We start from the raw sequence: 20890 nt of genomic DNA, 5'->3' as shown, positions 1-20890 counted from the left end.
TTTATTTTAATATAGTCAACAAAATTGTTATAAGTAAACATATATTAATAAATGAGACATCACAATTGACTTTTTTTAAGCTTTTTGCACTACATTTAAAGTCTTGCTAACGCAAACGGCGCCCTCTAGAGGAGTAATTCCTATATTGCAAAATACAACTCGCCAGCGTTTCATACATTCTCAGAGTAGATAAATCAACACCACAATTAAAATCACAGTTACAAAATATTCATATTCATAAATCAATATATTTTAGTCATAGCGATTAACTTAATTCGAACAAAAGTCTATAAGGAAACAAAAAACTTGTTTTAGCGACATGCATAAGGTCCATCACAAGTTGGATCCATGGCAACCAAACTGTGGTCTCATTCACTGATGCACCACACTGAGTCAGTGTTCTTTCTGTCTGCAGGTTTCTCTTCCCTTTTGAGCACCATTCACACCCAGTCAGCTCCACCACTGTGGTCCTTTCTCCACTCATATAATTGGTGAGCTCAGGCAGAAATATTCAAACCCAGCACACCGTAGCCACCCAGAACAGAGCGACCGTGATGCTACGTGGCTACAGGCCAAACAAGACTATAGAATCAACTTTTCTCAAAGAAATTCACTTAAATGCACAAAAATCTTCAATTAAAATAGTTAAATTATATGTAAAATATAATTCTAAATAGAATATTTAAATAGAAGTCAACTATAGACTATACTTCACAGGAAAACACTGGTCCAGAAGTACTTTCGGTTTCATTTTATATATTATATATTTAAATCTTACATATATAATTAAATCTTAGTTGTTAAACATTTTGATTAGGTTATAATGTTCTGTCGGTTGTATTTTGCTCGAATGTTTGTGTAGTGTTAAATAACCGATACAGGAAGTTTTTGTGGACCAGCGTTAGATCAGCGATGCTTACGTTTCCGAAGTGGTCTTTATATGTTACATTATATATATAATATAATTATAAATAGAATGTATTAATTAATGATAATAAATAGAAGCTATAACTATATATGTTTAATTATATATATAAAATATTTATCATTAGAATTTATAAATAGAAGCTATATCCAAATAAGTTAAATTATCTATAAAATATAATTATAAATATAATATAAATAGAAGCTATAACTATATATGCTTAATTATAGATGAAAAAAATTATAAATAGAATATATAAGAAGCTAACAAAATATGTTAAATGATATGTAAAATATAATTAGAATATAAATAGAAGCTATGACTTTAAATATATAAAATATATCATTAAGGATTATAGTCAAATGAGACAATGCGATATCAAGGTGAAGATAATGATGTAACAAAAATATATTACTAAACAATATTAGTACAGTGTATAATGATCAATATTAGTAATATCATTCATTATAATTAATTATTATGAGAGAGTTATTTCTTAAGTTAAATCTATTTAAATTTCACTCTGCAAATTGTGCTAGATATACAGTATTAACATTTTTAGTTTATTCCCCAGCCTTTATAAAACATCAAAAAGGCACAGCAAACAGTAACAGGACTGGATTTCAAATTTCACTGCTGACTAATTTGGCACTGCCTCTTGGCCACCTTTCACAGTGTGGTGTTATATACTAGCAGCATCTTGTGTCGTTGAAAGTTTAATTATCTATAATTTGCTAGCACCGCATTGATACATACTTGTGAAATGAATTTGTGAGAAATGTCATCAGGTGCTTCAGCTTCACACTATTTGAATAAACAAACAAGCAAACAATATGGGATATGTCAGATCAACAAGGGTGCCTGTGGAAATCTGTTCTATCAAAATAGTGAACCACAAAATGTCAGTTTTATACCTGGAGATAGCGGTGACCATGATAAATTACCTCTTAAAGATTTCTTAAATAAATTTTAGGTCAAATCCTTGGTACTGCAAGATAAAAAGGTAGTTTAAAAGTAGTATTACATAATTACAAACCGAAAATCTAGTCAACTTATCCAAAAGGAAAGGACAGCCATTCAACAAACTCATTGCACAAGTATGTCTCACATCTCTGAAACCGCTTTCATCATCAGTGCACAGCAGGCACAATGCAGATACATCAGTTATCTTAATAACATGCAACCAAAGGCCTTCCAGAGTACAATGACTGGAAACTTCAATACACTTGAAGAGAAGCAGTGTTTAAACATTACTCAGAAACTTCAGTAAGGAGAAATAACGCAAGCTTGCAAAGTCTGTTGTTAGGTATCTACAAGATTTCACGTGACTGTGAGAAATGGTCAGTCTTGGTCTCTAGTAAGGGAGACTGAAATTAGCATTTGCATCACTTCCACAGGAAGAGCTCTAGAAGAAGCATGCCGCCCGTAAGTGCATTTGATCGACGTGATGGCCACCTCCCTCAGGGGGTCTTTGCATCTCCACATCCCAGTGGGACGGTCACCATGCCCCGCAAGGAACGTAAGAAGCTGCAAGCGATTGTTTGTGTTCTGTTCGTGGAGCTGTTTGAGAGGTTTACCTTTTTTGGGATTGTTTGCAACATGATCCTTTTCTGCACCATCAAGTTGGGATACAGCAATTATCAAGCGGCCATGGTGAACACATGTTTTGTGGGAGCCAGCGTTCTCACGCCTGTTCTTTTGGGATGGTTAGCAGAGACGTGCTTCGGGAGGACAACGGTTCTGGGCTTTTGTGCTCTTCTTCATTTCTTTGGTGAGTTGAATTGGTTTGCAATTTGAAAATGAAATTTTGGGTATTTCTATGAAGCCTTTATTGTTTTGCTTAGGGTTTAGAAAACAAACTGTAATTTGGAGTTACACCGAGAATTTTTACAATTTTACATTTACAATTTTACACATTTTTTTAAGATTGATGGTAATGTGAAAAAAATTGTATGACCGGCTTTACAAGTTTTCTTGTTACTGTTAGCCAGATAGTTAATCTGAAAATGAAAATTCTATTCTTTAAATTTTTATTTATTAATTAAATTCAATAAATAAAATTATATAATTTACTCATCCTCATGTCATTTCAAATCTGTATCATTTTCTTTTTTCTTCAGTCTACAAAATACAATATTTTAAAGAACTTTGGTAACCAAACAACATTGGCCCCAATTGACACCCATTGTATGAACACAACACCACCAAGACATTTCTTAAAATATCTTCTTTTGTGTTCTACAAAAGAAAGACAGGTTTTAAAAGACATGAGGGTAAATCAATGACAGAAGTTTTTTTGGGGGGTAAGCTCTCCCTTTAAGACTGGATAAGTGTATAGCCACGTGCTTGCAGCAGAGAATGTGATCCCATAAAACACCCGTTAATAAGAAAACTGTTCACAACTGCTTGTTAAAACCACATAACCGGTTAACAATTACATTTAATAATTTAGCAGACGCTTTTATCCAAAGCGACTTACAGAGAGTTCAGGGAGCAATAAGCGATATGTCATACAGGAGCAATAATACAATAAGTGCTAATACAAAGTTACTAGTTTCAACAAAAGCCAGAACAATACTTGTTGAGAGAAAGAGAGAGCGTTAGGATTAGTTGTTTTTTTTCATTTGTCTGTCAAGTCTTCACAGAAGAGATGGGTTTTAAGTAGTTTTTTGAATGTTGTGAGAGATGTGTTGACCGGTTTGCTTCATGCTTGGTTGCTTACAGGTACTGCCATGCTTCCAGTCGTTGCCTTCCCTTTTGAGGATTTCTATATAAACACACATAATATTGTGCATCAGCTAGAGCCGCATGAGCAACACATCCTCTTCTACACAGGACTTGTTGCCGTGGCTCTTGGCATTGGTGGCATCCGTGCCATCCTCTGCCCACTGGCAGCCTATCACCTTCAAGGATGTGATCGACACCAACTGTTGTCATTCTTCAACTGGTAAGTTGATATCATTACGAAAAGTATAGGGCGGTATATGGTACATTTAAAGCACATTTGTGACCCTTGATTTCTGGGTACATTTTTCGAAAATCTGAAAGTTGAATAAATAAGCTTTGCATTGATGTATGGTTTATCAGGACAGGACAATATTTGGCCGAGATACAACTATTTGAAACTCTGAGGGTGCCAAAAATCGAAATATTGAGAAAATCACCTTTGAAGTTGTTAATCAGAGGCGCTGTAGCATGCCGTCACTAAGAAGAAACAGGTTTTTGTAACACTCTCTATGGGATTACTGCTGTAATGACGTTATGGAGAGTACATGAACCTGAAAGTGGAAATTCTAAGCGTTACATAGATACCAACTTCAGTATGTAATTTCCAAAGAGCGGGCAGCAGCGAGCGATGTTTTCCGGCCATTTTTGTTTGCGATTTTGCTGCATCCACTCACAAAAATAAAGTTTTGATATATTTACGCTAGGAAATTTTAAAATGATCTTAAGTTAATATTCTAATGATTTTTGGCATAAAAGAAAAATCGATAATTTTGACTCATACAGTACAATGTTTTGTTGGCTTTTGCCACAAATATTCCCATGCTATAAGACTGGTTTTGACTAAATCGTAATTATTCTACAATTAAGATGTCTGTGGTGTAACTATATCTTTTATCCACAGGTTTTACTGGCTGGTCAATCTGAATTCAATGGTTGTGTTTTTGGGGATCGCCTACATTCAGCAGTCAGTGGCCAAAAACTTGTGTTTTCTCATCCCTTTCACCTCAGTTCTTCTGGCCCTCATCGCCATACACATGGTGCGCAACAAGCTCACATTCCACCCCAAAAAAGGTAAGTAGCTATTCAATTAATATAGTAATTATTGTTAAAATCCCCCTGTGGTGAAAATCAAGTTTTTAAAGTCGTTTATATTATAAACCATGTGCAAATTCACAATTTTAAACCATTGCAGAGTATTTTCTCCATAAAACTGCAGTTTATCAAGGACTGCCTCTGTCTATGACATCATAACCCTGTAACCAATCATGTTAACAGATATGAGCCATAGATATGTAAGGATGACGCATTGACTCGGCACTGAAACTGAAAATTCTGCTTCTGCAACAAGAGCATGTGCCGCTCACACGTCGAATGAGGCATCTATGCACCCATAATTAACGGTCCGAGATCTCCTTTCGCGATTGAATGGAGACGGGGACTAGTTTCATATTCTAAATGATGCAAGGGTGTACACTCTTAAAAAAAACGTGATTCAAAAGGTTCTTCGATGCCATAGAAGAACCTTTTGGTTCCATGAAGAACCTTTAACATCTGAAGAACCTTTCTGTTTCACAAAAGGCGAAAAAAGGTTCTTCAGATTATAAAAAAGTAAGAAAGAGATGGTTCTTCAAAGAACCTTTGGCTGAATGGTTCTTTTATGGCATCGCTGTGAAGAACCTTTAAAGCACCTTTATTTTTAAGAGTGTATTATATTCAAGTCATTTTAAGGCATGAAGAAATTATTAGCACATTATTATCATTATTATATATTTTTTAGTTTGTTGTTCACCAACCGTGAATTTTGTTTTGTTGAATGAACAGGAAGTTCCCTGCTAACCACGTTTGGGGTGTTCCTGAATTCTCTGAAAATGTGTTGCCTCCATTACCGCCACTTAAGCGGCGACGTTGCTAACTGGCTGGACCGGGCCAAAGAAAACAACGGTGGCTGTTATAGTGAGACCAATGTGGAAAACGTTAAGATCCTGGTGAAACTTTTTCCTCTCTTTGGACTTCAGCTTTTATATCGCGCTTGCATTACTCAGGCAAGTATGTATGACAAATTAGGCCTTTAGTTCCCCCGATTTCTCTGTATTCAGTCTGTCTGTAAACATTTGCTTGTTCTCTAAAATCTTTAACCTTTACTTTGGCAGATTCCATCAGGCTATTATCTACAGACGATGCATTCAAACCTCAAACTCAATGGTTTTATCTGGCCAGTAGCAGTGATGAAGGTGATCAGTATACTGCCTGTGTTGGTCTTGGCACCACTGCTGGAGCTTCTGAACACCTGCTACCAGTCTCCAAAGAAAATCCTTCCCTCTCCAGCCACATTTATCAGTAAGCACCTCCATCACATTAAGAAATTCATCAACTTCAAGGGGCCCTGACTAATATAATGGCAGATTTTCTGATAATAGAGGATTTATCAAAATATAAGACAGGGAGGAGACTGCGCCTAAAATAGATTTTTAAATAGATTTCGCAACGTTACTACACCTTTAATGTCAGAGGTTGGCCATCTCTATACTAAATACCCAGAATTACATACACGTACACAGAATCACGTGCACATTTTTATATTTCTCCACAGCTATGGGCCATGCTTGTGCCGCTCTTTCGGCATTACTGGCTGGAATCTCAGAGATCCATAGAAAGGATTACCCACAGGTGGAGCAGACATTGTCAGGCAAGGTCCTTCAGGTGTCCTCTATGAGATGTTTTCAGCTTACTCCTCAGTACATATTACTGGGTGTGGCAGAGGCCTTTGTGACACCAGCATGTACGTATTTTAAAAAATAATATATTTTATGTAATATAAAATATACACAAATGTTTATATAAATATAAATATTTCAAAGACACCACATTAATCCAGCTATTTTTGTTTAGAAAAACAAGATAAATCGAAAGGGAGGTAGTCTAGACACTATACTTTCACTAAACTACTACATTTTTTTCTTAGAAAGATGTTTTTCCTCCTGTCCCTCTGTATAGGCTCCCTCATCTCCTTCTGTCTGACTCCCAGCAACCTCAGAGGCGTCTCGCTGCATTTCCTGACCCTGTCATATGGAGGTGGCTGCTTTCTAGGCGCTTTCCTTATTCAATTCCTTTATTTTGTGTCAGGAGGTAAACAAGTTTTATTTAAATTACTAAACCATAAAATGAATAAAAATGTAAAAAATGTATCATGTCACTCAATATCATGTATATTTTACTTAATTATTCAATTATTCAGAGTGTTATCTGCCGATGCAAATACAGATTCTAAAGATTACATTAATATTTCTTAACTTTCTGAATGTTATTAATGCCCATAAAGACTATTAATATTGAACATCAAACTGGTGATGTTTCTTAACATTTTCTATATACAGACCGCAATGAATAGCATTTTCCTGTCCTCTTTTGTTTGACGGGATATATCGGCCAATAGGTGATATAGTGTAAAAATTGCTTTTATCGACCCACACCGATTATTGGCCGATATATATCGATGCATTTCTAGTATTTTATTTATACACATTTTGTTAAATGATAGCAGGAAACTTCTATCCGAATAACCCCAGCGCTGGCAATATGGAGAGGTTTTTCTTTACGCTGGCTACGTTAATGGCTATAAACACACTTGTGTTTTGGAGAATATCACAGAGGTACAGTTTAAGCCATAAATATACTACGACACACTCATTTAGAATAAACAAAACAAAAATTGTTTAAATAATTGACAGCTCATTGTGTATAATGTTTCTGGGCAGGTACACAGATTTGAGCGTGGAGTTGAGCAGTGGAGCAAGACAAAGTCATCTGTCTGAGAAACTTCTTCAGTATAAGACCTATCTTCGCTTCTATGACACAGTGGAACGCTCTGAAACTTTAACCTCCATGGAAACTGTCTTGTGACTTCACCAAACACACAGAATCTGTAACGCTGGCGTTACACAACAGTCACTTGTGAATCAATTCTGCTCTTATAGAATCAGAGCAGTGCTTGTAAATAGCCACATAATAATGTCAACATACTGTATTAGAAGAAATGTTGTCAAACCAAACCCATGTTTAAAAATAAAGCTATTTTATGATATTTTTTACATGTTATGATTTGTGATATCATTATCACTATCAAAGAGAAAATGTATTGTAGAAAATGTATCAAAAAGAATGTTAGAAAATGGTACATAGCATTGCATAAAAAAACAAACATTTGCAAGCTAAGTAGTACAAAAACTTCTGGGGCCAAGGATAACATCCAGACAGAAATGGGCAGTCGTGGCCTAATGGTTAGAGAGTCGGACTCGTGACCAGAAGGTTGCCGGGCCGATTCCCAGGGCTGGCTACTGAGGTGCCCTTGAGCAAGGCACCTTACCCCTACTTGCTCCCCGGGCGCTGCAGTGATAGCTGCCCACTGCTCCGGGTGTACGTGTGTTCACCACTTGCTGTGCGTGTGTTCACTACTCTCTGGATGGGTTAAATGCAGAGGTCACATTTTGGGTATGGGTCACCATATCTGACTAATAGGTCACTTTCACTTCACATCGAAATGATAGAAAATGTTCATTAAGCTTACCATTGTGGTGTAAATTGGAGTTTCTGCATTTGTTTGATAGCGTGTCAACTCCATTAATGTTGATTTCCTGGGCGATGTCTATTTTTAGTATCTGTCTAGTATGTGTCATCATGGTCCACAGCTAATATATTAGTTGCCTTAGTGTTGTAAATAAGGTTTTGTAAGAAATCACACAGGCTTTTTGCAACTAACTGAGGATTTTGGCATTAAAGTATCGCGAGAGAAACGCTACTCACTGATATTTCATCACTCCCGCGATACTCTGATGTCATACAACGATCGATCAGTGCAGCGCCGCATCCCTCTCTCCAGCCGCATCCAGTCGAATGTAAAACGAATGTGAAAAATACAGTAAAATTAACAAAAACACAAACATTAAAATATTTTTTTACAAAGACGTTCTAACATTCTACCACATTATGTTTACAGCTGTTTTATATTGAAGTATTTTAGCATGCCCTTTTGAACCCCCGTGTAATCGTCAAAAACGTATTTGTAAGTGTATGGTGATTGTTTGTTGTTATAAATACATTATAGTATTGCTTTGCTAGCATTCATACTACATAGCGAATAATGGGTTAAATTCAGCATGGTTGCATCTGCGCAGAAAACACAACTCCATCACAGCTGGAGCAGCGTCGCGACCAAGCGTTGCTACGGACTCGAATCAGCTCAACATCAACATGGCCCTGCCCGAACCTATACGAAGACGGCTTGGCGATTTTTCCAGAACCGTTTTCGTGGATCAAAGCCGTACGCAGCCTTCCCCCGGAGATCATGCGAATTTTTTAAGAGAGGGTAAGTGTGTTTTAGAAGTTTATTCTTCACTTTGGTGCTGCTAGCTGCTGGGCTAACTCAGCTGCTTAGCCGCATGTGTATGTGTATGTGATGCTGCCGAATTCACTCATATTTTCGAAGTAATGTGATTTATACATATTTTGACGCTTTTATCACGTTTAACGTTAAACGTTAGTGGGTACTGGTAACCCTGGCTGTGTTTTAAAACGTTTTAAGCTGCCTAACGTTACATGGGCAGCATGTTTCGATTATTGGCGCGTCAACTGAGCCAATCGTTGCACGCGCTTATGACGTTCACAAATGCTGTCTAGGTAGGAAGCTCACTTTGTTTTAAAAACACAGTTTGTTTACGCTCCCATTACATTCATTTTCCTCCTTAGATAAAGATGTGATATCCAGCCTTCCTCTTCAGATGGCACTTCACTTTAACATGTGGTACTTTCCTTTCTGGTGGATTAGTGAGGTTGTCATGCTTCAACTGAAGGTAACTCTGCACTTCTTGATCTTGTCTTAATATCTTCAATCTGGCATGACTATTGATGTTTATTATTTTAATGTACTGAAATGATGTCATATTAATGACAGTATATACCTAACATTCTTCTTTCCAGTACCTAGCCCTTGTTGATTATTACAAGTTCATCCTGATCACTGTCCTTATTTTAATGACCATCATTGAGGCCATCAGACTCTACCTGGGCAATGTTGGTAATCTGCAAGAAAAGGTAAACAATTATGTTTTTAATATAATTTTCTAATATAATCATGCTTGAGACCTATGATGTATTTCTTGATTTCATTAGGTTCCAGAATTGGCTGGATTTTGGCTCTTGACTCTTTTATTGCAGTTTCCGTTGATTCTGTTCCAGCTCTTTAATGAGGCTATTCTCATTCAGCCTCTGGAGAGAGGAGTTCATATTATACTGGCCTTCTTTATCTTTGCAGAGGTATAATGGATCTTATATTTGTGTATTAATATGAGATTCCCTATAATGTATTACTTGTCACATGCTCATGCGTTGTGTATTTATTGTAGGCTCTTTTTGGCTTTGTTGCCCTGCGTGCGCTGGTCCGGCACACTGAAAGTCATTTCCATTTGAGGCAGTTTGATGGGATTCAGGAATTAAGAACATAACATTGGACATCTCCACTGATGGACTTGATAAAACATTCTTTGTAGCGCCAAGATCACTACAATGATCTGTTATCCATAGAAAACATTAACAGACACTTGACAGTCATTGATGTTTGTTTGCTGTGGAAATATCTTGCGTATGTAGTATTCTCTGAGAGATATTTTTAATCAAATTTTATATATTTTTTATCAATTAAACTGAATTTAATTTATACCAACACATATCGTCCTTTATTGTATTTTCTATGCGTTGATTAAAAAACATATTGTCAAAAAGACTTTCATCAACACACTGTGAACACTCTTTTAGTTTTTTAGCAATAGTGTGCTTTTATTAAATACATTAACAAATAAAAATAGTGGTTCAGGTCAGGATTGCACAAATGATATGACAATTAAAATATAAGGCACTTTGTTTTACATCTTTTCATATTCCTCACGTGCTTTTATCCAGAAAACTGACCACTTTTTTCATCTTTGAGGCAGAACATCTGTCGACTTGTCCTCTACTTGCATGGGCTCCTGAGGCAACCTTACAAAGAAAAGGAGTTAACTTACAGAAATAATAATAAAAGGGCTATGATCTGAAAAAAGACAGGTTTGATACTAGTCTGTAATGTTAAAGGTCCAGTGTGTAATGTTTTTGGAGGATCTATTGACAGAAATGCAATATAATATACATAACTATGTCTTCAGAGGTGTAAAAAAAACATTACATAATGAAGTGTTATGTTTTTATTACCTTAGAATGAGCTATTTCTATATACATACACGGCTTGCATGGAATTCGTCATATTGTTTCTACAGTAGCCCTAAATGGACAAACTGCTCTATAGAGCGCATTTCGTAAAAACGTTATCTCTTTCGGCAAAGAAGCAAAAACAGGACAACATCTTAGATGGCGTTTATACTACTCCGGAGTTTTCGACCCTCAAAAACTTGGAAACGCTGCAGGCCCCGTTTTAGTTTGAAAACTCTGGGGTTGCGTTTCTGTGTAAACAGACGAAAACGGAAACTTTAGAATTGCAGGCGTGGTTGCCCACATTTGCTTACTGATTGGGTCATCTGTATCATTGCGTTTGCTTCCCTGATTAGTTAAGCCCCGGTCATATGAGCCATTACGCTACCTGAAGGCGACAATGACCAGCCTCGCAACAACCGTCCCTGCGTTCCAACTGGGATATATCTCCCTTCGGAGTGACAACAATCATGGCCGCCATACTGAAGGGTCGTTCCAAACCGAAGTGCTCATAACTGGCCACTTCAAAGGGCCCTTCAGAATGAAGGATTTCGAAGGGTACAACTGATGGTCACTTCGGGCTCCCATGATTCTTTGCGCAGATTCTTTGCGTGGTGACGCCGCCTCCTTATGGGCGCGGGATGATGACGCAGAAGGGCACTTCAAGAAACAGTTGTTTGGTACCCTACACCCTTTAACCCTTCAAAGCTCTCACTCCGGAGGGTAAACCATTCAAAGGGCTTAGGGCATAGGGATGAGCCCTTCGAAATGGAACGCAGGGCGTGTAAACAACAGGCTTGTTTGACTTTAAGCTGCGCACACGGATCGACACGGTGACATTACAGCAACGCGAGAGAGAATCGAGAGCCGTATGCTTTTAAATCGTACTCTCAGTACTGCGATGTCATCCGTCGATCGGTCTGCGTTGCGCAAGATGAAATCAAACAAGCCTTGCATGGATTACCTCATCTAACGTTATCTACGCGAAGACGCCCTTGCTTTTCCTCCCATCATGTTCATTTTGTACTGGCCGGTCTGTGACTAGTAACCAACTGTCATCAACAACCAACTTTTGTATGCCCATCCAGCTGTTTACATTTGTTTGCGCATGCCCAGCGAGTCTCAATGGTCATGTGACATGCGTTTTCAGTAGTGTAGTGTAAACGCAGATTTTTTTCTATAAAATGTGGAAACGACAGTATAAACGAGGATTGTTTTCGTTTTAAAATGCCATTTTTGTAGGACAACGGGTTAATGTAAACACCATCTTAGTTCTGTGTCAGCCACCATAGTGCTTCAAAAGAGAGGGGGGAGGGGTGGAGTGAGCCATTGGTTGCAATTGGCAACCTCACCGCTAGATGTCGCTAAATTTCATACACTGGACCTTTAAAATGAGGAACCTAATAAATGTTTCCCCAACAGAATACTAAAATTATAACTGCTACATACTTGTCCTCACTACTAAGGCTGTCTGTGGAAGCAGCATCTCTTCTGATAATCAGTGCTTTGTTTCCTTTGGACAGTCTCCCTAACATCAGACCTCCGGTTGCAGCCTGGTTACCAAACTGCTGAGTTTGGCTACAAAAGAACATATTATAACAATAAAAAGAACGCTTGACAATCTTCTATATCAACAATCTATTCAACAAGAGTAAAATAAAACCTGTGCAGGTCGGGGAGGAAACAGGAGGCATTTCTTATAGCTTGTTTACTGGTTTGCTTGGCTTCAGTGGCAGTAACTGGTGATGCAAAACCACCCATAGCACCTTATAACAAGAAGCATCTTTGGTAATGAAAATCAATTGGGTTGTGGCTATCATAATACACTAATATACAGCCAAAAGCATTTGGAGGCTTTATTTACAAAATATATAACAAAAGTAGATTTTTCACATCACATCTGCTATAGCAGTTTTAGAATGATACATCTTTAAAAATCTTACCTTGTGCATCTGTCTTGTGACTGATTCTTAATGTTCCCATGTTGTCTAGTGGCATGAAGTATGTCATAGGAACATGGACTCCTTTTGCTTGTCTCTCCTGCCTGAGTTTCTGTTGGCTATGAAATTGTAAGTTAGTACAGTACGTTTACAGAAAAATTACAATAGGTATTTTAGATCCCATGTGAAATGTAACGTGATGTAGAACTTTGGCCAACTTACCTTCTATGTATAACGTTTGAGACATGCACTCTTCCTATGAGATGCAGCGAAATAAATGTCATCACCCAACCACAAAGATGCCAAGCTGCTCAAACGAAATCAAAGACATACCTTTTATTTCTGGTTGTGGTCTAAAATCAGGGTAGAATGGTATGTTGTGCGGATGGACTGGTATAGATGGAGTCCTGTCTCCTGAGGCTGGGACAGAGGGACGTCTTTTTTGACCACTGGTGGCTAAGAGGGTTTGGCGCTGAGGTTGCCCCTGCGGGTGAGGAGCGGATGAGGTAGTGTTGCGTCCAGTATCATCTGAAAGCAGAATGCCATATTTGACTTCATCATTACTATATACATATTGATCTGTTTACAAGTACATGATCAGTTTTAATCATTATAGTTACCTGAGACAGAGTGGCTAAAAGACCTGTCGACCTGTAATAAATACATTTTTTAAATGTATGGTTGTACGTGATGTAAAGAGAAAAGGTGTGTGTCTTGATGCAGGATACTTGACAATGTCCAACATATTTTTACATTTCACTTCCTTTACCTTGTCTAGTCGGCCCCCCCAATCAGTCACATGATCTACAACACCTATGTGTGTGGTGGGATGAGGTATCCAAGACCTGCTGGTCTGATTGGCCCTCACCATACATGGCACCTACACACCAAAAAATAGGTTTACTATCCATTTTATGCCACTTCAGAGCTTATATGTATCATCTTACGTTTTTGACTATATTACCTTATGTTTGGTACTGTCCTTCATGGTGCACAATGTTTTCTCCTGGATTCTCACTTTAACCATATCTTCATTTGAGGGCACGGGGGCCTTTAGAAAGGCGTAAGAATACGATTAGGATATGACGATACCTACTGTACATTTCTTAAAAAGTCTTCTTTAATCCTTATAAATGAATATTTTGTATAATATACAAGAAAGATACAAAATGCATATTCTGTAAAACCTACCAAATGTTTGACGGTCCTTTGAATAACTTTGGGTCCTGCACTTCGAACTCGTTCCTGCCTAAGCCGGTTCCTTTCTTTACGGCTTCGTAGGTTTTTTTTCTTCTCTTGTTTTTGCTACAATCACAGAACAAGGGCAACTGAGTAAAGTTGTAATCAAGTTTACTGTAACTGCTGTAAGGGCGCTTTCAGCATACTTAACCTGGTTGGTGGCATTTAAAAGATGAACAGGAAGACCGTCTGATTCTGTGCTGTTGGATCCACTTGTGCTGCACAGAATTTGAATATTGTGATGTTTACAGATTACTTTTTATTAGATTTATCATTTTTATTATGAGTACATAATGTATATACATTACAAAAACAATAAAGCTGGATGCAATGTAACTATTGTTACCTGGACTCAATATCAATATCAGAGAGGTCATCTAAGGAGTCAACCTCTCTTCCGAGCTTCTTTCTGACCTCTTGTCTTAATAACACCCCCAGCTCATCCAGACAGTGTGTAATCTGCACATAATATGTTGAAGGAATACAATTATTTTCAAAGCTTAAAGGGATAGTTCACCCAAAAATGTAAATTCTTTTAATCTGTCTTTTCAAACATGTATGACTTTCGTCTGCAGAACACAAAAGAAGATATTTTGAAGAATTTTGGTAACCAAACAACACTGTCCCCACTGACTTCCATTGTATGGACACAAAACCACTGAGACATTTCTCAAAATATTTTCTTTTGTGTATCACTGAATAAAGAGTCATATAGGTTTTGAACGACATGATGATGAATAAATGATGCCAGAAATTTTCTTTTGGGGTGAACTATCCCTTTAAGAAAAGTAATAAAACAACACCTTAAGCCTAAAGCTAGACCACCTTAGCTGGGTCGGGGTCACAGAAGTCTAGTAAAGTGTCACAGAAGCAGTAGCCCATTGACTCCAGGTCCCGTGTGCTGAAGTGTGTGCCTTTTCTGTCCCCTACAAACACAGTGAACAAATGCGGCCAAACACACACAGATACAAATTGTATTTCTGGTGCAAGTCTAAGCTCCTAAGAGCTTAAATTGTATTGAATCCAGAACAAGTACCTAACGATGAGCCTCCAAAGGTAGACTCCATCGTATAGCTGTTTCTGATGCCTAGTCTCCACATGACGATGCGACCGGTGCCCTCTTTGCTCTTGTGCATTTTGAACTTGCAACTTCTAAAAGAAAACTAGCAAAGACAAAGGAAATCAATTTAATGAATTCAAAAATTGTATTATTCAACAATAATATTTTCAGCACCATGTCTTTAGCATTTTTGCTCATCATCAGAGGGAAGATGCGCTCATGAAGACAATGCGAGGTGTCCTTGCGATCGGTACAGCCGTACATAAACACATTGTTTTTCCTGCTGTGACCATGGAAGTCGCAATAGACCACAACCTCTCTCTCGGTGAGCAACCTGTGTAATGAATGAAGCTGGGTGTATTATCTCTTACACAAAATAAGTATACTTTAAGTTCATTTAATTAAGTATACTTAAAGAGTTCATAACATGAGATCATGAAAATTACATTTCATGCAGTGTTTAATGTTGCCATGTTTGAAAGTAAGCAGTCTGCCAAGTTGTAACTCTGAAGGTGAATGAATAACAAAGTTATTGGCTTTGAAAAAAGGGAGTCGACTCTGAATCACGCAAACGAGTCGTCCCTAGTCCGATTCGCAAACCGCCGCGGATTTACGTCACTCTTCTCCCCCAAACACTGTTGCTCATGAGCCTCATTCGCGGTAGACCAATCACAGCAGACTAGACCATCTGACCAATCACATCAGACTAGGCTAGCGGAAAGGAGGGGATTAGACAGATGAATCGTGGAACGAATAATTTGAGAGTCAGTCAAGAAGTAAGGTAAGAGTAACTGCCTATTATTACGAAATAATAGTGTTTTGAACACCTTCTATGTACATAGACTTGTTGTTGTACACTCCATGAACCAAAGTAGGACCTTAAAAATCCCTAGTTATGTACTCTTTAAGCACAGTTCGTGTTTTTTGTAAGTATACTTTGTGTAAAAAGTGCTAGTACTAGTATACTTGTGTAAGAACTTGGAATTAAATTGGCCCACTTTTCAGTTTATAAAAGTGTACTTATAAGTATACTTCAGTTGTAAAAAGTAAACTTTGAGCACACAACCAGTTTACAGCTTTGTTTTTCTGAGAAGTACATAAAGTTGATATTTAGACTATAAAGTATATAGTAGACTGAAAGTATATACTTTATATTAAGTTTAATCCAAGTATGCTAATAGCACGCTTCTATAAAGTAATTTTTGTAATGGATCTCATTTATTTTTTACATAAACCATGTAACACATACAGTACATAGTAAAAGCATAGTGATCCAATATTTACCGTTTCACCATGTTGCGAGTGTGCCAAATGCATGGAAAAGAATCCCGTAGCAGAGTCCGGTAGTTTCGGTTCAGATCACGGCCAGCCAATGAGCAGCGGTAGTTTCCTACCACCACACCGTCAGGGTTCAGCATGGGCACAACCTGTAACCAGAGTTATTTTAGGGTTTTTATTTATTTTATTAATATTTCAAATTTTCATTTTATATTATTGTTTTTATCTTAATTTTTGTTACATATTTAGCCATTTTGTTACTATGTGCTTGTGTCATTTTATAACTTTTTCTTTTTTAATATTGTTATAGGATTCATTTATTTTCATTTCAGTTTTAGCTTTAGTTTAGTTTTTTTGTATTTCTAGTTAATAATTTCAGTGCCTCAACTTAAACATATTAATAATTTATTTGTACGACTAATGTTCATTTCAATTTTTCAAATTATATCTAGGCCTAATTTGATTTGATTTTAATTAACAAAAAAAAGTTTTAGTCGTTTAAGTTGTAGTTAACAATATTAACCTTGCCTGTAACTATTTTAATGTATTCAAAAAACCATCCAATTAAGAAGCCATACAGAAAATAAACAGATATACAGCAGCAGGAAAAAATTAAGAGAGCTTTTATTTTCATATTTATTTATTGGTATGTGTTTAGGTTATGATCATTTCTGTTTCATTCTGTGAACTACCCACAATATTTAGGGAAGGTTCTAAAATTATTTTTTATGTGACAACCTGGATTTTTTATCACAGTTTTCATGTGTCTTGTCATGCTGTCAGTCTTTCACATTGCTGTTGGAAGACTTTATGTCACTCCTGAGGTTTGATTTTGTTGAAATTCAACAGACAATACATCTAGAAATGCTGATTAAATGAAAATGTGGAATAGTCCAAACCCATTCACCAATTTGTCCCCGCTTTCCTTCACTCACCTTAAAGACAAAAGTTTCCCTCAACAGACAGGCATCGGGCACATCACTCAACAAGAACTCCAAAAACCCCTGCATCATCCAAGAGCCATTGGTCTCTCCCGGGTGCACCCGCGCTGTCACCACAACTGCCCGTTTGGCTTTACGTTCAGCCAAGCTGGTGGACGGTGCCGTTATAGTCAACACGTACACCGCATTGCCTGCCAGGCTACGGCAAAGCACACGCAGTTTACAGTGAGCCGCACGGACAGGGTCTGAGATGACCTCACGCAGGTACCGCTGCAGGTCTGAATATGTGTATGGGTAGCAGTGGGCCAGGTAGCAGGTATCACTGTCATAAGGAAACTCAATAGTCCAGGTGAGGGAGTACAGCGGTTTACCGTCTTGTTCAGTGTTGTTTGGGTAGTACCTAAAAGACAGGGGTTACAAAATGATGACCGTGCCACAAGTGTGTATCAAGTCAACATGATTTTACAATGAGTAAATTGAAAAAAAAAATGTTGATACCGGATGTTAGTTCCGGCTCGCTTCCAACCCTCCCCCTTCATCCACGCAGCCCGTTCGGAGTAAAGCAGCGGGCGCATGCCAGCACTATACAGACTGCTGGCCTTCATCAGGTTGATAACGGTGAAACGATAGCTGACGCCCGCCTTCATGTTCCTCACCCGGAAGTAAAACCACTGGGTGTGCTTAGTGGTGTATAAATCGCTGCGCAAAGTCAGCTCATAGTCATGCTGACCACTGCAAATAAGTTCAAATAAGGTACAGATATGTATCAATATTGTCAGATGCATTATTAATGAAGATGTTATCATTGAATTGAATATATAACTCACACTCGCACCGCTTTCTGAAGGTTTCCGCTCTCAAAACGAGATTCGAAGACTAGTCTAGATCCCTCCTGAGGACTGGCACAGCACGTGGCACGTTTAATGGTCCCTCTGCTGCCACCCACGCGAGAGTAGGTGAAGTAGGAGGTTTTTGTGGCTGTGGAGGTTATAGCAGCTGGAGATTTCATGCAGATAAAAATCAGATGTGCTACTGTATGTAGAATTTTATTATGGTGTTACCTGGGTCTATGCAGTAAACTACATTTCCTTTCTCCTCCCGTGCTGGCATGGGAGCTTCCTCATTACATGTCGACTCATAGAACGGCTCTGGCTCTGTTGGATCCCATTCTGCTTTTCAAAAGGTGGAAATGTGGAGGGTTGAGCGAATTTATTTTTCAAATGGGGTGCAGTAAAACTGGCGGTTGCTAGGCACTTCTAAATGGTTGCCTTAGCAAGCACCACTGATGACATTCAATAATAGAAAACAATAGAAAATATTGGGCTAAACTATCAACTAGGGCTGCGACGATATCACAATATCACGGTACGGTAATACATTGTGTTGTGCCTGCGGTACAATATTTATTGCCATATTTAAAAAGACAAATGAAGACTTGGAAAAAAGTGCCATAAGTGTTTAATAAACAATTATTGAACATTGCAATGATGTACAAATTGTTGATGATGTACAATTGTAAAATACCATGTCATATCCCGTCCTCTTTTCTTTGTCCTCTCATCATAACTGTTGCTTTGAGGTATGGGGTATAGTATGAGATAGGTCAAACGACTTAAAACTGCCTTTTATCAAATAAAAAACTGCACCAGCTGTACCTTGACAGAGGTAATATGTTAAAGGCCCGGAAGACATATAATTTCATACAGTCATGTGACCACGATAATATTGAAGCAATTTTGCTATTGCGATACGATAATAATCTTACATCCCTACTATCAACCAGACTAAGGCTGCATACATGTGGTATAGAGTCTGACAAAATACTGTATTATTTGTTGGAAAATAATGGATTTTTTTTGTCACGGAAGGCACTGATACCTACCTATATGCTGGATTTTGTCACGGATCACTTCACATTCTATGGGCCAGCGGACACCCTGGAATGGACAGGAGGTAGACGGGATTGTCAGAAGGTCCAACGGGTCCCTCAGACGTGGAATAGGCCTCTCACCATCAAAGTCAAACACTAGCTGCCGGGTTCTAAGAACTTTGTCTAAACTGAAAAGGTCTTGAAACGAAACAGAACACACAAAAACATGTTGTAAGACAAAACCGAAACACACAATACACATGCTGTTCTGCTGACTATAGTAAACATACTTTGGAGAGCAGTGGTTAGCAGCAGGCACTATCCAAACTCCCCTTGTAACCAAGAAGCAGTTAATTGTGTTGTAAGTCTCTGAATCTTTTATAAAGGCAATGAATTTCAAATGGGAATGGGAAGTGCTGTGTATTGTGTGACAAGTTGAGCCTCATTTGGTGTTATATATTGCATCATTTTATGCTTGCTTTCAAAAGCCTTTAGAATTTAATCAACATATCAACGTTGGGCATCCGTCGACACATGAATGTGTCAATAAAAGACATCCGCAGTAGGATGGCACACAGGTTTTACAGGCATGATCATATTTACTGTGACATGACTTTGGTTCCTCCTGTTCCTCTATGTTGGAATCATTACTCTCAGTTGGCGAGATGATAATGTCTGAGGCAGTGGAGTCTTGGTTGCCATCCCATCTCGAGACACCTGAATGCACAGAAGAGCCATTGTCTGAACGAAATAAAAATGAGAGATACAAACATGAGAAACTGCAGTACTATAGCCTATTGGTGAATTAATACAGTATATTACTGTAATTGAAACAGCTTAATGCAAGGCTGAAAACATTATCAACCATCAGCTGCTTACAATTAAAACCATTACAAAATGTAAAATGTGTTTTGGCCGTTATTCTAGTCGGATTCAATAGTGTTCTTTTGGTTCCCATCCACCAGATCCCAACACATTAACCACAGAGCCCATACGTTCCATTAAAACCAATACAGAAAATTCCCATTATGTGCAGTATACATTTCTTGGGTGGTTTCTATTGTTTTTCAGAAGGGCAGTATTCAGTAGATATATTTATATATCAACCTGCATGTCTTACCTGAGATGAATCCATAATGCTGAAGGTGTAGCAAAATGAGCCTCTCGTAAGGACCATCCACGTTCTTTTGTTTAAAAAGTGAGTTTGAACACAAGCAGAAGGGCATGTGGTTAATCGTAACCGAGTATCAGCATTTAAACCAACAGGGTAATGTTAGACTGTAACTGTAGAGTTAAACGCAGCAGTAAATTTTGTGCGATCACTCACCTGCATTGCACCTCAAAGCGATGCGATTAACTGCGGTCGTGAAGTCATCTCGAGACACGGCAACCGATCTGAGCGTATCGCTAAAAAACTTTAGCGTTTAACAAAGATATCAAATCACACAGCTTTACTTTAAACACAGCCAAACAGAAATCATCAGAATTAATGTTTTAAATGAGCAACCGCATGATAGAAACCTAGAATTACACCTTTTTTTAATGAAAATCTCTTGGTAACTATTTTTGTTGAGACGCATCTGACGTCGTTTGTGTCACCGTTGCTATGGAGACGTTGCGCGTTTGCTGTGTGAAGCTCGCTTCAGTAGGATACTAGAGGGGCACAAGCCGCAC

At 38.0% G+C, this 20890-nt stretch overlaps 3 protein-coding genes across 4 annotated transcripts; 2 read left to right on the top strand and 1 right to left on the bottom strand.

Annotated features, from left to right (window-relative positions):
• The first annotated feature begins 2341 nt into the window (after positions 1-2341).
• slc15a5 (solute carrier family 15 member 5) lies at positions 2342-7643 on the top strand. Its single transcript, XM_057330467.1, has 9 exons — positions 2342-2696; positions 3650-3872; positions 4554-4723; positions 5474-5694; positions 5803-5989; positions 6243-6431; positions 6647-6778; positions 7194-7302; positions 7408-7643. The coding sequence occupies exons 1-9, from the start codon at positions 2342-2344 to the stop codon at positions 7550-7552; spliced, it is 1731 nt and encodes a 576-aa protein (XP_057186450.1). The 3' UTR covers positions 7553-7643.
• Positions 7644-8859: 1216 nt separating this feature from the next.
• On the top strand, positions 8860-10373 carry tmem17 (transmembrane protein 17). The gene is made up of 5 exons (XM_057330250.1): positions 8860-9014; positions 9395-9498; positions 9626-9739; positions 9818-9961; positions 10051-10373. Exons 1-5 carry the CDS (start codon positions 8900-8902, stop codon positions 10147-10149), a joined length of 576 nt encoding a protein of 191 aa, XP_057186233.1. The 5' UTR covers positions 8860-8899; the 3' UTR covers positions 10150-10373.
• Positions 10374-10480: 107 nt separating this feature from the next.
• agbl2 (AGBL carboxypeptidase 2) lies at positions 10481-20802 on the bottom strand. 2 transcript variants are annotated; one of them, XM_057329949.1, is made up of 24 exons: positions 20544-20802; positions 20337-20400; positions 19820-19957; positions 19229-19414; positions 18408-18515; positions 18174-18324; positions 17845-18078; positions 17341-17746; positions 16412-16554; positions 15302-15461; positions 15104-15230; positions 14893-14993; positions 14414-14526; positions 14219-14285; positions 14020-14133; positions 13793-13879; positions 13598-13708; positions 13449-13479; positions 13162-13356; positions 13051-13084; positions 12832-12947; positions 12552-12654; positions 12338-12466; positions 10481-10681 (listed from the first exon to the last, which is right to left on the bottom strand). In XM_057329949.1, the coding sequence occupies exons 1-24, from the start codon at positions 20547-20549 to the stop codon at positions 10621-10623; spliced, it is 2985 nt and encodes a 994-aa protein (XP_057185932.1). In that variant the 5' UTR covers positions 20550-20802; the 3' UTR covers positions 10481-10620. The 2 variants fall into 2 exon arrangements, with proteins under 2 accessions (XP_057185932.1, XP_057185933.1); XM_057329950.1 differs by having other exon boundaries at positions 19820-19933.
• Between the last annotated feature and the right edge of the window lie 88 nt (positions 20803-20890).

This window comes from Triplophysa rosa, linkage group LG3 (genome assembly GCF_024868665.1).
Source record: "Triplophysa rosa linkage group LG3, Trosa_1v2, whole genome shotgun sequence".
Taxonomy (NCBI): Eukaryota; Metazoa; Chordata; class Actinopteri; order Cypriniformes; family Nemacheilidae; genus Triplophysa; species Triplophysa rosa.
This window is presented reverse-complemented; position numbering and strand designations above follow the sequence as displayed.

Bases quoted from the DNA above. Each gene is read 5' to 3' on its own strand.
- slc15a5 (XM_057330467.1), top strand. From the start codon at position 2,342: ATGCCGCCCGTAAGTGCATTTGATCGACGTGATGGCCACCTCCCTCAG. The intron at 2,697-3,649 runs GTGAGTTGAATT...GGTTGCTTACAG, and splicing joins TGCTCTTCTTCATTTCTTTG to GTACTGCCATGCTTCCAGTC. The intron at 3,873-4,553 runs GTAAGTTGATAT...TTTTATCCACAG, and splicing joins CTGTTGTCATTCTTCAACTG to GTTTTACTGGCTGGTCAATC.
- agbl2 (XM_057329949.1), bottom strand. The intron at 12,655-12,831 runs GTAAGATTTTTA...TCTTGTTATAAG, and splicing joins TCACAAGACAGATGCACAAG to GTGCTATGGGTGGTTTTGCA. The intron at 12,467-12,551 runs GTTTTATTTTAC...GTTCTTTTGTAG, and splicing joins TTCCTCCCCGACCTGCACAG to CCAAACTCAGCAGTTTGGTA.
- tmem17 (XM_057330250.1), top strand. From the start codon at position 8,900: ATGGCCCTGCCCGAACCTATACGAAGACGGCTTGGCGATTTTTCCAGA. The intron at 9,015-9,394 runs GTAAGTGTGTTT...TTTCCTCCTTAG, and splicing joins TGCGAATTTTTTAAGAGAGG to ATAAAGATGTGATATCCAGC. The intron at 9,499-9,625 runs GTAACTCTGCAC...TCTTCTTTCCAG, and splicing joins TTGTCATGCTTCAACTGAAG to TACCTAGCCCTTGTTGATTA.